General features: G+C 36.1%; 1 protein-coding gene across 4 annotated transcripts in view; it reads left to right on the top strand.

Annotated features, from left to right (window-relative positions):
• The first annotated feature begins 919 nt into the window (after window positions 1-919).
• The window catches only part of LOC124644875 (ubiquitin carboxyl-terminal hydrolase 35), a 41,490-nt gene continuing 26,284 nt past the window's right edge, over window positions 920-16,125 (top strand). For 2 of the 4 annotated variants that reach the window (XM_047184515.1, XM_047184514.1), the window contains exons 1-7: window positions 920-1,380; window positions 6,083-6,246; window positions 6,357-6,509; window positions 6,595-6,818; window positions 6,896-7,054; window positions 7,893-8,063; window positions 13,936-14,123. In XM_047184515.1, the coding sequence (XP_047040471.1) occupies window positions 6,090-6,246; window positions 6,357-6,509; window positions 6,595-6,818; window positions 6,896-7,054; window positions 7,893-8,063; window positions 13,936-14,123 (1,052 nt within the window). In that variant the 5' untranslated portion in view covers window positions 920-1,380; window positions 6,083-6,089. The remainder of the gene's footprint in view (window positions 1,381-6,082; window positions 6,247-6,356; window positions 6,510-6,594; window positions 6,819-6,895; window positions 7,055-7,892; window positions 8,064-13,935; window positions 14,124-16,125) is intronic. The other 2 variants (XM_047184517.1, XM_047184516.1) reach the window with 1 other exon arrangement.

Here is a 16,125-nt window from a genome sequence, read left to right as displayed (position 1 = left end):
GTCTATGAACGTGTAATAGACAAGTACAAACCACAGACTCTAAATACTAATCTATACTCCTTGTACACAACAGTACCACTTTTATTTTAAATAATAAAGAAGAGTAATTTTTAGGGCTCCATGCCCAAAGTTATTGTTTTCGCTCCTCTGTCCGTCCGTCCGTCTGTCACCAGGCTGTATCTCATGAACCGTGATAGTTAGAGAGTTGAAATTTTGACAGATGATGTATTTTTATTTCCACTATAACAAAAAATGCAAATGAAAACTAGAATACAATTAATATTTTGGGGGGCTCCCGTACAACAAAAGTGATTTTTTTGCTAATTTTTGCTCGAAATCGATAACGGCAACAGGTCAATGCGGTTTTACAAATAATGGTACGGAACCCTTCGTGCGCGAGTTCAACTCGGATTGGCCAGTTTTTATTGTTTGTGCCGGCTTTAGGAGGAGGGCCAACCCTGATGTTCACCAAGGGTGCCGGATCTTAGGTGGCGCTACGCGGGCCAGCTCAGGGCTAATCCACTGTTTGTGGATCTTTAGACTTTTGTAGATTCAAAAACTAGGCACTAAAAAGATTTGAAAAATAATTCACTTTTGTACACTGTTATGCAGTTAAATACTCTATTTAACATAAGGTATATTAATTGGTCTGGGTACGGGGAATTTTTCCACGTATGTTGTCCTATCTCAAGACAATGGTGGAACCTCGCTGAGAAGGTAGCATTTGATACCCTGAGTTTAGTAATCGAAGAGAATACTTAGGGTATATATTTTAATTATTGGTAAAAAAAGGAAACCAGTTTCTTCCCTTAACCAATTTCAAAATATTCGTAATGCACGTCGTTCTAGAAGTCTCTGAACTAATCAATTAAAATCATAACCAAACCATAAACTAAGTTACTATAGAATATCTATCAAAGTAAAGTACTACATCTGAATCTACATTGGTTCATGCGTTGTGCGATTCATGGAAGTTGTGGAAGAAAAATCAATCTTTTGTTTGTTTTACAAAACCCAATTTCAGTCCGCTCGCTAGAAATTGGTACGGTGTTCGTAGATCAAAATTATCTCGGATATTCCTATCGTTTTACTAATCGACGGGCTTCGTAGATCGTGCGTAGAAGTAATCTCTGTGGTGTTACAGGCAGAGTACTCAGTGGTCACTGTTGACGAAAAAAATGTGTCCCTATTCACTCGCGAATGGAAAATATTGTCTGTAATTGTATTCCTGTTTGAGGCGCGACGATGCAATCGCTCGCTTTTCATCATAGATTCAAAAGATAGTGGCATTCAGGACAATGAATATTGCTAAATTTGATGAAATTTGGTGTGTTGCGTAGAGCAGATATTGTCGTGAAGGATCCACATACATTATTAACTGTGAGTAATCAATTGGCCATTTTACCATGTAACATATTGATGAAGTTAACATGTAAGATTATAACATTCCCACACAGTAAAGACATTACAAGGGTATACTGATTTCATAGATTCCTCTCTTCATCAAAGTAACATCAACATTATACATTAACGAATTTACCTACAAAATTGATGGAGACTACTTTTAAGTTTCAACATCATAGCAAAATTAGTACTTTGGTCCAGTTACCTATTATTAGGACACATGAAGTTGTCCTTTTCAGATCAACAGTTAGATTCCCTCAAAAATCATTGAAGCTTGTGGTGGGTTCAAGGCTTGCTATGTTTGTGTAGCATATAATATAATAACATGATTGACACTCAACAACAAAAAATTATACAAACATTACAGAATATGCTCTACAGCATTTAATTTAGTTTAATTTCCCTTCACCTAATGTAAACAGTTGTTATTATTTTATAAATTACCCATTATTTAATCAAAATACAGTCTCAATATAATGAAAGCCTACAAAATAAGTGATGTTGTACACACACTTGGCAAAACCAAATACTACTTCTCTTAGACAAAAATGCTTTGTGCCCATAAACAATAAACAATCTGTTTTACTCATGGACAACATTATTTTGACATAAACCTCATGAAATAAACAGCAGAGTCTACCATTCACTTAAATCCAAATTATTTAGATTTATTCAATTAGTATAGGAAATAGCTCTCAATTACACTATCACTTACCTTGACGTCTCGGCTTAAATATTTTTCTTCTTTCATTGTATACACTACACTGTCATTGAAAACTTTAATTGTCATTGAATCCTTGGCAGTTGTTACAGGTAGTCAGAAGCCAGTAAGTCTGACACTAGTCTAACCAAGGGGTATTGGGTTGCCTGGGTAACTGGGTTGAGGGAGTCAGATAGGGCAGTCGCTTCTTGTAAAGCACTGGTACTCAGCTACATCCGGTTAGGCTGGAAGATCGGCTTCCAGTATAGCTCCCAATATACTTGGGAAAAAGGCTTGGAGGATGAGGATGATGATTGTTTACACAATACTTGTAAACAATAGTTTTTTTTTTTGATATCATTACTGATAATATAAATACTAAAGGAACTCTTGTCCGGCTCGCATACAAAAACCTTTTCATTCAAAGACCCCAATAAAACCATCAGCGATAGCAGCTGCCAGCAGGTATAGTTGGAACTCAGCACAATTTTTCCTTGAAGAAACAAAGTGGTACATAAACAGTTACAAGGAAAGTTTGAACTGTCATCCAAATCCTCTTTCCCAGTCACTCAGAATCAGAATAACATTTATTTGCCTACTTTGTGTTTTACAAAATGTCTCTGTGAACTGAAAAAAATGTTCCCAGTCACTATCGGTACAGCAATATCCTATGGGACTCAAAAAAGCCGATATTGTGCTGCCTGAAGAGAGACATTTGGGGTGCTGGGCCCATTACTGTAAAAACCTTACTTCAATGTCCACGCATCATTCTGGTCCATAATTATAGTAGATTGCCGATTTCATTACAATTTGGTACACAGATAGTCTAAAACCAGAGAAAGGTCATAGGTTAATTTATGTCTGTCTGTATCGGGTGCGGTTAGTAGGAACATGGAGAACAGCTAGTACCACATATGAAGCAAAGCCTTATCCTTAAACCAAAGTTGTAGTACTGTTGAACAATTATTATTTTAACCCTTTTTATTTCCATTTCTTTACAATAGTATGTTAATTATTATTTGTTGATTTAAAAAATGGATCCCATATGGATATAGGCCTCCTCCATCTTCTTCCATTTTTCTCTATTGAGGGCAAAAGTCTGGCCCCGCAATCCCAGCTATGTCTTGTCTGTGTTTTCCAACTCTTCTTTTGCCTTTTGGACCATTGAACAATAATAATTATAATTATAATTTTAATCAAAACAATAAAACTGAAGCTGTTGTACAAGTAGTAGCAGCAAAATGTCTGCAACAACTGTCTGCGTAGATGTTTGTTAAAGACTCTCAGTCTTACATGGATATTGACAATTACCTAAACTAAACAAGGTGTCCAGTACTCCTGAAATATATGGGTCACTTTGTGCTTGATGTTTTAAGGAATTACAATAACCTATTGTCATCAGCCTTTTTACTATCACACTGCTGGGCACAGGATTCCTCTCACACATTGGATTGAGTGTTAGTTACCTCCCATGCTCAATGCGGGTTGGTAGTCCGTAAGCCGTAAGCCGTATCCGTGATATTCTTAGAGAGTACATAGAAAACTGCATTGGCACTTATAATCTCAATTATAACGTTCACTTGTTATTGTTCTTGAGATGTTGGTTCTTTACCCAATAGGCTGAGTGTGATGATCATATTATGCCCTGTACTTGTGTATAGTGTGATCCACATAGGATAAGACATAAAGCTAACATTTCTTATCTATTTAAGAATAGACTTTTATTCTGAACACATCAATATTGCAATACTGATAGAAACCTAGAGTTAAAGTACAATATTTGTCAGTGCAGCTGTATGTTTGAGCCATACCTATTGGGAATTATCTGCTGCATTCAGATTTGTTATACGTGTATGCAAGTTCCAGTAAGCACACAACCAGTCTTACATAGGAGTATTTAGTGCTCAGAAAAAGTGTGAATTTTTAGAAGTTATAATAGCATACAGTAATTTTATTAAATTGCTTTGTATATTTATCTACTTTTTATATTGAATAGTTTAATTTTGCAAACCTTATGGTAGGATATGGTCAATGCTCCTTTTTGTTAAATAATATAAGATCCACATGTACCCATATTCGCGAAAATAAATAAGTTTTATGTTTTTTTAAGTTTTAAGTATTGAGTTGAGGAGGTCAGATAGGCAGACGTTTCTTGTAACACACTTGTTAGCAGCTGCATCTGGTTAGACTGGAAGCAGACACCAACATAGTTTGGGAAAAGGCTTGTAAGATGCAATGGTTCTAGCACTAAGTGATGCATTAACAAATCATCATCATCATCTTCCGAGCCTTTTTCCCAACTATGTTGGGGTCGGCTTCTAGTCTAACCGGATTCAGCCGAGTACCAGTGCTTTACGGGGATGCATTAAACAAATAACAGGTAATAATTAATTTCTTTTGCCATTTTGATCAATCTAAATTATTTGTGACCATAATGTAAACTACTATCTGGGTTGCTATGGTTTTGCCCAGCAAACTACTGCCTGAAACCAGATATTACAGCCTATGATACTCTGGGATAATGTAGCTCCCAATAATGAAATAATTTTTCAGTGGTTTCGGGCTCCTTAACACGGGTACAAACAAAGAAACAAAAAATGTTTCCTCTTGTTATGTTAGCGTACTTTTTGCTAAATATTCTAAAATTTATGGAATTACCAGTAGATCCTGTAATAATCAGTTGCAACATAGAACAAATGGACATTATAGATGTAGAACAAAGCTTTTTAATAAGCCAATAACTTATCATCATCTGGACAGCCTTTTCTCAATTATGTTGGGTTGGCTTCCATTATAAACTGATGCAGCTGAGTACCTGTTTAACTATCAGTGTTTAACATGGAGTGAATCCCATTCTCTACTACAGAATACTTTATTTTCATAAAGTTTTTCTATTATTTTCCCAAATAGTTTTAACTGTCATTAGTTTTTCAACATTACCTTGACAAAGGATTGTATCTATGCTGCTTCGTTTTTTTTTTGGTAAATTGTATGAAATACATTATTTTAAAACTATAATTTTGTGATGAAATATTCCGTGTTTGTTGTCTTATTACTGTGAAAAGTCTTTGATTACCAAAAAAGCAGTAATTGTCATAAGATCCATTGTGTAAATAATATATTAACAGCTGATACATGCTTGACAGTGTTGTTTAATTTTTCTTGTCCAATTCAAGTTTTATTTCTGGACATGAAATAACTCAAAGTTCTCATATCTATAGATAGATTTTATTAATGTTAAACTCTTTGCCCAATCACAGCTGAAAATGAAAAGCAGGGAATTGATTGAATTGTTAATAAAATTCAATTAAAGTGTATATGCACCAAATTATAAAAAAAACTTTGTCGTATTATAATCAATATTCTTACCGCAATAAATCTCTAGAAACGATTTATGTAATGCATCAGTAGTTTTTTTTAGATCACTGTCACTATTTTCCGCGATTTTCATTTTTTTGTCAATTATTTAATACTTTTAGGTGTGTTTAAAAGTGATAATAAGTTTTCTGATGTAAGATATTGTCAAATAGACTGAATAAAAACCACAATATGAGAATTGGCGCAGATTCGTCTCGTAATTTTACAGATTTTGCAAAAATAAAAGCACAATTAATTAATATGGGCAGAAAATCGCCATAAAAATGACCCCTGTCCCTGTGGGTGCAGCATGAGGGAGTGTCAGACTTAATGAATATAAAACGCATCATGTTCTTTGATAAGTCCTTCATGTACCAGGCCGCGGTATCAGAATCTTGACTGGACTACTTAATATTTCGTAATGATCAATGCATTGGTTTAGATTTTCAGATTTTTTTGAATACCATGTTAAACTGTTAACGATGAGTGTACGTACCTATTTTACATTATGTACCTGAATGCAAACGGTGCCACGACCAAAATTATTTGTTTTATAAAATGTAATAATTGGTCAATACATGGGCCTCTTTTTCTAACACGTTTTTTATTTGCTTCTTTTAGCGACAAAATGGCGGTAAAAAAGCATGAGCTCGTACATGACAATCGCAATCAATTGGATTTGCAAGCTTTAGAACAATATATTCAGCTGATGATTGACCAGTCTAACTATATGCCAGCCCCTCACGAGCTCGTGAAAAATTGCCAGGATATCGTCAAATGTCTTGGTAAGAACTTCCTTGTCTTATTTAAAAGAAAAACGATAATCGATTATCAGAACCTTAGATTATTTTATTCTTAACAAAGAACACATTATTCATATCAAAATATATTTCAGCTCGTGCATCAGGAAATGAAGAACAGATGTGGAATCTTATACAAACGGTCGAAGAGTATTTACTTCGAATTGTGAACTCTGTCCACAGCTCCCTTCGCCATGAGATTGTCACCGCAATCCTTGACAAGTTTTATACATTTATTTCAGACCCCCGTGAGTTAAACGAAATATTTCTGCTTTATTTTTTTTATAATTATCTACATTTTGTAAATATGATATTGGTGTAATTTGGATACAGAATCCGATGCTTGCCCCGCCACATCTGTGGTGCTCATCGTATTGGACAGTTCTGACACTGAGGGCAATTTATCTGCTGCACGCTGGCTAGTACAGCAGGGAGACAATGGGCCAGCCGGGGCCGGCCTCCGGGCTTCGCTGTCTTGCCTCTATTGCTGGCTCCATGAGTGGCATTTAACTCCGGCACTTGGTGACTGGGTATTCGCTTTCATTAAAGCCCTGGAGGTAAGAATAATATTTTATTCTTTCATTATTTGATACCAGGTACCATTCCATATAAAACTCATTCTTAATTCCCACAGGAAAATGAGCGATTTGATATACTGATTGAAGTATCCGTGGATAACTTGGGCCGTCTGTTCTTGGCTCTGGATGACCCGATAGCCCTTCGTCAGTCTGTGGCCGACGTTATCTTCCACGTATTAGCATCATTGCGCGAGTCCACCGAAGCTTTTGATAGGGTAATTATTTATTTTTCCTACTTTACTCATCTTCCTGCCCTGCTCCCAAGTTATTTGGGGTCGGCGCAATATTATATAAGTCCTGAAAAACAAATATCATATAATTATTAGAGGATGTGGTAAACACCGTGACGTCATTGTTACCCCACCTTTACACTTGTAAGTAACTTCCGTAAAAGCTACTTTACATGAAAAATCTTTTTAATTTGGATTTCCCGTTACCGTTACGTTGCCTAGCTTCAGTAAGTTGTAAGGCGGCCTTACGGAAGTAACTTACGCTAGCCGCGAAGTCGAGGTAAGTAGTAAGAAGTTCTAAGAAATTACTGAAGCGACTTCAAAAGGGTTTTACATTTGAAAATTTAACGTAAGTTACTTTTACGCGAGTAAAACTTACAAGTGTAAAGGCAGCCTAATGTCAGCACGTGGACAGGGTCGTGTTGGAGAGTGTTCATTGCGAAGCCGCCACTTTTGCTCGGGACGCAGTGCACTTCGGTTGACTCCTCCAAAACGAAACTGTCGATTTACTAGGCCACTTTGTGATCTGCCAGTAATTGTAAGTGATTGAAAGTGTGGTATGAATTAAAGCGGGAATTGTGATCCATGAAGTCTGTACCTAGGGTTACCATATCTCAGGATTAACACTGAGATCAGAACTTTTGAATACTAGTCAGGATTGCGGCCAGGTTTTGCAAATATCATCACATCAGTCTCAATTTTTTTTGATTTTTCAATAAGAATAGGTTATATTTTAAGAATCCCTTTTTCATCATCATCGATTTCGCCAACTCGAATATTTCTACTTTAATAAATGTATTTTAATAAAGTTATATTGTCCCAGATTGCCCCGCATGTTGGGCGTGTTTTGGCCAACCTTGCGAACGACAGTGGCCAGTGGAGCCGCCAGCTCTTACAAAACGTAGTCGACATATTGACTGCGGCCGTCGATGGCTACGTTGATGCTTTGAAAGGCGAAGCTCAAGAAATGTTCAAGGACAAATACAGCGACGTGGTAAGTCAACTTTATCTATATCTTCTATATACAGTCATGGTCACATAATTAAAGACACCCCCCAACTCGAAGTGAAATAAATAGTTATGGTACTGACATGAGCTTAAGCACGGTATAAAATGTAATGTAATTATTATTAAAACAAACTTTACATTGTGTTCCTTAAATTAAGGACAAAAAAATAATTACTTTCTTTAATACTTTAGATATAACGCTCTATGGGAAATGAGCACTAACTTTTGTAGCTGATGCTTGGCTGGTCAACTAATTAAAGACAGTTAAAGCCCAGTTAAGAAAAAAAACGAAAGATAGAAATAGTTGCCATACTTTTTTTCAGAAGTGAATAAAATACTTATGAAAACTCGAATTATATAGGTAATAATTTAGGTTTCTTTCATTAAACATTTTCATTTTAGTCCTATCAATAAGACTAGAACAAAAATACTGGTGAGTAAAATGTTTTAGGCTTTTTACCCGACTGCCAAAGAAGGAGGGTAATGTTTTTCGAGTGTATGTAAGTATGTATGTATGTATGTCTGTTCCTTTGTGACCTCCTGTAGCCTAAACGGCTTGATGGATTTTGATGTATGAGGTATCGTTAGATTTGTCTTGATTACGGGAGTGTCATAGGATACATTTTATCCTAAAAGTCCCACGGGATATTTTTTCTAAATTTCCCTTTAAAAAAATATGTATGCGGTATCATTAGATTCATTTCAATCACGGGAGTAATAATTAATATAGGATACGTTTTTTCTCAAAATTCCCACGGGAACATGTTAATTCTGCGTCAACGCAAAGCAACTCATGCGTTAGCAAGCAAAAAGATAGGGCGTGGCCTGGCATGCGGCGCGCGGCGCGGTGCGGAGGGGGATATGCTCGAGTATACAGCCCGAATGCGGGCACACGCATAAGGGCACACGTCGTTGACGGTCTTCAGCAGTAATGACTCACCTAATTCTTTTTCTTCTTCACTACCAACAGTCCAGATTGGCGGTAAATTTATGTTGCGGAGTAACATCACTCGTAATCTAAAGCCAAATGTCGTCGAAATAATTTAAAATGGTACTTACATATACATAGTCTTCTACATCTACAACATTTTCGTTAAATAAAAACAGCTAAAAAGTTATAAATAAAAGAATTATTATTAAAAAAACAAAATACCCGACTGCACACTAAAAAAAGAGTAAAACAAGCCCCACAATAATATTTAATTTATAAATATTGATGGAAAGCATCGCAGGCGGGGACCACCTTGACCGCCACCAACGAAAATTCTGCTAAATGGTGCACAACCGAAATGACTATAAATAAGCCTCTGTTGGTCCCCGCCTGCGATGCTTTCCATCAATATTTATAAATTAAATATTATTGTGGGGCTTGTTTTACTCTTTTTTTAGTGTGCAGTCGGGTATTTTGTTTTTTTAATAATTTAAATTAAGTTTTGACATGCGGATTTATTCATACCACTTGATCTGTAGTAAGGACATGGTAATAAATTTATTAAAAAAGATTCCTTATCAATTGGCACTAAAAAAGGCAAGGTTTGAGAACAACTGAAAACCGACCCCAAGGAAAACTTGTCCGCAAACAGACTTTAAGGCGGTGCTATAGGCAAATAGTGAACCATTTACATGATTCGGTACTGGTTTTTTTGGGAGTCATCTGATGCTAAAAGGACGATAATTGTGTCTGCAGAACTTTTAGACTACAATCGGGTCGGGAAAAGCTATAAGGCATGGGTATCGGAAGATGTTACTTTTGGAAAAGCACCGCTTGTCCATACTATAGTTGGCTATTTCTGTCAAATGTGAAAGGTGCAGTGAACAAGTGTTCAAAAATGTATTTTTTTTCTCATTAAACAAAGGGATACGAATAATTCTAAAATAATGCATCGATATTAGTCGCCTCCAAAACATGAGATGGAACCAAAGTACACCAAGAAAGTTCTCAAACATAGGAGGCGAAAAAGTAATAGTGTGAGGCTTCTCTCCACTACTTGGTGTGGAGATCCTTTAGAAAGATATTATTAAAAATAGGCGAATTCAAGTACTATAATATTTTAGAAATAAGCATGTTGATATATGCTTAGCATAATTTACCGGTCCTTAGCGCTTTACAAATTAGAAAAGTTCTGAAAAACACTGCATGAGTAGTGAAAAGGACTCTTTGATCGAGCAACTTATGACGGTTTTGGTTTGGCCCATTGCAAATTTAATAGATAAAAAAACTGGTAATCGGCCAGAAAACACAATGGCGATAAGTCATACACGAAACATTGATCAATTTTACACAGATTTTTATGAAGCATGGAAGAAAATTCCCGTAGCGACTTAGAACAAAACTGACCGCTTGCACGTTTAGGGATATCGTAATGTCATTGAGGTAAAAGGAAATAAACCAAATATTAGTACTCATCAGTATGCTTAGTTATAGTGTAGGGAATGTTGTTATAGAAAAGTACCTTCAATAATATCAATAATTTGCTTTTCTTCCTCTGAGCAAATTGAGTGTCTTTAATTATATGGCCAGGCCACGTAATGGTTCATACCGCTCGAGATTCGGATAAAGCGAAAAAAATAACTTGTCGCGGAGGATCACTGAAGATAGTCTTTAGTTTTAATATTTCACAATGCCCTCTTAAATATTTTAAAATAGAAAATAAAGTTCCAATAGTAATCAGAAAAAAGAAATGCAGATGAAATGCAGCGGCAATTTAAGATTCCAACAGTGTCTTTAATTAGCTGACCACGACTGTATAAACCCGCTTTTCGTTGTCACGACATAACATGAAAACAGCTTGACCAATTTGGCTGAAAATTAGAGGGGAGGTAACTTAGACCTGGGAGGTTTTAAGATAGATTTTGTCACCATCCGGCTACGGGACGCGGGTGAAACCGCGGGCGAAAGCTAGTTTTAAATAATTATTTCAAAATATCGTTAAATCGTCAAACCTCGTTAAAAAACGCGGTTTTGGTACTTTAAAAGGGGTATGTCTCTAGATCCCGACGAGCTAGCGCAACTTTATGTTCTAGACATCGATTAGGTACGTATCAAATATTCTACAAGAAATTACTTATTCCACCTTTGAACCAAAAAAATAAATTGTAGATCAGTGTTATCATTAGATGCTCTAGACCAGTGGTTCTTAACCTTTTTGACATGAGGGACCACTTTAGCTAAAGTTGGCTTGCCGGGGACCACCTCATCGGTTTACCTAAATTAGCACTCACTTCTTTATTATTTATCAAAAAAAACTGAATTTTTGGGTCAGTTATACTCAAAGCTAAACGCATGTCGGCAGTTGTGTAGGTAAGCAAATGCAAATAAAGAAAAACTTGCCTATGTAGCTTCCAAATGCGCGAGCGAAGCGAGCGCGAAATTTTTATCGGACCTAAACCGAATATTTTTGGTCTGTTGACAAATGCAAAAATAAGGGCATAATATGTAGTTTCTGAATACGCGAGCGAAGCGAGCGCGAAATTTTATCAGACTTAAACCAAATATTACGTAAAATTTAGCCCAAACGTACTTAACTTTTTGTTTGTTGACAAATGCAAAAATAAGGGCCATAATATAGTTTCTGAATACGCGAGCGAAGCGAGCGCGAAATTTTATCGGCCTTAAACCAAATATTACGTAAAATTTAGCCCAAACGTACTTAACTTTTTGTTTGTTGACAAATGCAAAAATAAGGGCCATCATATAGTTTCTGAATACGCAAACGAAGCGAGTGCGAAATTTTTATCGGACTTCAACCAAATATTACGTAAAATTTAGCCCAAACGTACTTAACTTTTTGTTTTTTGACAAATGCCAAAAAAAGGGCATACAGTGTCTGAATACGCGAGCGAAGCGAGCGCGAAATTTTAATTGTTTTTTAAAACTCAAAACCAAAATTACGTGAAATGTAGCCCAAACATACATTTTCATGAATGGGGGGACTAGGTACGACACACCCGATATACGTCCATGCGAAAACCCCCGCTCGCAATTATAAGTCGATAAAAATTAAGTTAGATAACTTATAGCAACGTCGCGAAGCTAAGCTTCGCGGACCACTTGGAATGCCTTCAGGGACCACCAGTGGTCCGCGGACCACCAGTTAAGAACCACTGCTCTAGACGTTCCATTAAATTGTGCCATTTTTTTGTCATACATATAGTGATACTGAAGATTGTCTATTGATTTTCAGGGAAAATAATTTTAATTGCACACATATTTTAACTGTAGCATTGACCTAGGATATTGTAGTTCAGGAGGCCTCCTATGTACGAAGTTTCTTTGCTTAGTACAAATTGCGATCCCTTGGTTGTATAGCCATGTATGCGTTTCGGGTTAAATAAAAAACTGAAAATTTGTCTTCATTTTTCATTAACGTTTTAAAATAAGTATTGTTTTATTTCTATGTTCCCTCGACTCCCTGTGATCTCCATAATCAAATCAGCTCCAAACTTTCAGTCGCATGTCTGGTTTTGAATTGATGCGTGCCTACAATATTCGCGAGTTGCCCTCGATTTCTCAGGGTTACCAGATCCTCATCAAAACCTGGTCGTCCGAATTGACATCTTCCTTCTTTTTGAAAAGTCTTTTAACAATAAAAGCTAACATTGTACTTGAACAATCTTCTGAAACTGCTTGTTTTTTAATGTTTTTTAAACGTTGCTGTGCATTCTTCTCCATGGAATTTAAATAAATACTTATATTTAAAGAAACGTCACACTATTCCCCATAATTTAAAATTGGCTTGATTCATGTCGCAACAACAACAACAATGTGCAAAGCGGGTCAGATACGCCCAATGACCTTTTGTAAATAAACCGTATTATTTTGCAAGATTTCTTATTAACATTGTTTACGGCATTTTAGAATCCTGACCGCATGTTCTTTCAAATGAAAAAAGAATCATTAAAATCGGTTCACGCAATCCCATATTAACACCGAAACCTTATATACATAACCCATCTAGTTTATACAAATAAGTAACACATTTTCACGACAGATTGCACTGGGCTCTGGGCTACTTCGCGGTATTAAGGGATTATTATGATTTGATGTGGTCTTAAGTTATTAAAATAATTGTTAATTTGTAAATACGTAGATATAAGTTAACTATTTTAGTAATAAATATAAATAGTATAATAGTAAACTAAATAAAAATGTACCCATTTGTTGACATAACTGTAGGTAGACATTATTTTTATTTATTTTTTACTACCCACCTTGTATTAATTTTTGATTGACAAAGGCAAGACTTTCTAGACGTTGACATTAACTAACGTGTAACGTTACGACAGTTGCGAGCGATTGATAAACAAAGTCACATGCATCAAAATCGAACCAAATTTTGAGTTATAAAGGAGTTTTCTCGTCAGTTTTTCTTTTATGTCCGTAGCGTTATTCATATAAAGTGAAGATTTAGTGCCAAAAACGAATTGTCTTTTAGATTACCTAAAATAATGAACACGTTTTTCTTTTTTCTCACAAAGTAATTAATGGTGAATTCGATTCGAACTATCCAGTGCGTTTGAGCAAAATCGCAAAATCAACCCCCTCGATCCGTATCTGGGACGTTCGGTGGGTCCCGAGCGTGGTGGGGGCGCTGTAGTTTGATAACGCGTCGCAGTTGCGCCCGGACATAGGACACGGACGCGGGATTGCAACATGCCGCGGTGGCTTAAGCGTCGCCCGAAAAACAAGACCGGGAAAAGCAAGCGTGCGAAGAAGCCTGAAGTACGCTTTCGTCTTATTGTGTTTTATATTATTATTAAATACATTTTTTAAATGTGAAGTGTCGACGTAATATCGGAAAAAAAGTTAACAATTGTGCGATATTGGTGAAAAGTTAAATGTTTTTGTTTTCCTGTAGATTTCATGTTTGGAACGGCACATGGCTTCGCACGGGTGCCGGTACTTGCAGCAGTCTCCGTGGCGGGCTCGCAACGTTTGCTTGAGCGGCGCGAACACTCATGCCTCGATGCAGAAGGTGGGCCTGCTCAACCTCGGCAACACCTGCTATATGAACAGCGTGATGCAGGCCTTGCTCGTCACCAGGCAGTAAGTCATTTGTCTCATTTATTTGTTTTATCTTACTTACATTTTTAGAGTAGTGTTTTTATAACTGGATAGCATGCTTATTATGCAAACAATCACGTATTTTTTTGTTTTTGTAGTTAAAAATTTGTATTTGAATCGTTATTGAGTACCCACATACATTTTATTTTTGATCGTAAAATTTTGGTTTATTTTGAAGTGGTTGAAGTGTTGATAAACTTTCGGCGACAACGCGCCGGTTTCTCTAAAAGACTCGCAGCGCAAGTTTATTTACTAGTTTCGAGTAATTCAAAAACACTTGTAAGAATTTAACATCAATTACAATAAACCAAGTCGATATGAAGGTGTTTTATGCCTATATATGAAGGATAAAGTGAACAATACTTTTCATAATGATGAATCTTTTTTAACCGACTTCCCAAAAGGAGGAGGTTCTCAATTCATCGGGTTCTTTTTTTATGTAGGTATCTTCACCACTTACTCGAAGACGCCTGAACCGATTTCCGAAATTTGATATTTGATAGGGTTTACCTTCCATAATCATCAGGTCATGATCTGGTGATGGAAACCCTGAGAAATCGAGGGCAACTTTCGAAAATTGTAGGCATACGCAGGGTAAAAACTTGACACTAACTATGCAATGGTGAAGGTTTAGAGCTGACCTGATGATGAAGACCAGAGAAAGTCGAGGGAACTCGACAGTTGAATGTGTAAACTACGATATTATGTGTAATATACGAGGTGTATTTGGGCTTTATATTAATCGTATTGATGAGAACTTTCCACTTATGCGAATAGTGACAAAACTATGTTCGTCACTGAAAAGCTAAAAAACTACAAAACTTCTAGGACGATGCACCTAAGAATAGTCTTTTTTTGCTTTTCTGTGTTTTTGGGAGTCGGTTTTATTTTTTCAATTATAGCTAACCGCGAGATTTTGAAGGTGTATGAAAACAGGCAAACATTTTAATCGCTACCATTGCTTTTATTAAAGTTTATTGTGATATACTCTGCTAAAGCGAATATTAATTGCTCAGTGCTCAATCTGCAATATTTTGATATCTTTTTTTATTTTGATAAAAAAGTTTTAATTGAAAACCCACGAGGTATTATAATAGTCGGACCCCGGAGTATCAATGCTTTTACATTCGTAGTATCAATTTTGCGAAGTCAATACACAGTTCTAAAAATTGAACCAAAAAACTATTTGCATGTGTACCCTCAAACAACTCTATCGTCATCGATCCGCATTTTATCTAGATATTGGAAATAATTACTATTCCGTTCGATGGTTTGAAATGAACAAGATGTTGACAGATGCTTAATACTGGTAGTGATCGGTTGCAATACAAGTTATTGTAAATGACTACTTAAATGCCGATAGACTAACTGATGTAATTGTTTGGTGACTTTTGTATCCAAAAGCACCTCGGTAAACACGAATCTATGATAGATGTATCTCAGCCTACATGTTCCCCTATTCGATTTCGTATTGCATGGGAGTTCTTGTTTTGCAAATAAATCTGGAGAGGAAAAAAATGTAAATCAATTGACACCAAATATTCAGCTTTGCAATTCTTATTTGAGAATCGAAGGTTTGTCTCTTTGTGATTTATATTCTTGTGCATTTAAAAATTGTTTGCGTCATCTCCTCGTCCGTATATATTACTGAATGTCCTCTTTGCCGAATAGCTAAGGGTAAAATTAATACGAATTGACACTTGATTCATTTTAACCCTTAATAGCCATATCGCTAGAAGACGGTGATATTATTGATTGACCTAATAATAAGCTGCGAATGTCATATTCTAGTACGTCGATCTATTCATCGATCTAAATGTATGAATTTTTAACGCCTCTCTTGCAACTGACTGTTTAGATTTTTACTATTACCAAGATAGCTGTATTTTTAGCTTTAATATACTGTTACTTATTTTTTTCAATCAGAGTAAAATTCTGGCTTATCTCTTGGGAAAATGTTGGACGATAGTCGATTATCAAAATT

The sequence above is a fragment of the Helicoverpa zea genome, chromosome 31 (genome assembly GCF_022581195.2).
Source record: "Helicoverpa zea isolate HzStark_Cry1AcR chromosome 31, ilHelZeax1.1, whole genome shotgun sequence".
NCBI lineage: Eukaryota > Metazoa > Arthropoda > Insecta > Lepidoptera > Noctuidae > Helicoverpa > Helicoverpa zea.
The sequence above is the reverse complement of the archived record's forward strand: the minus strand, read 5'-3'. Positions and strand labels throughout refer to the sequence as shown.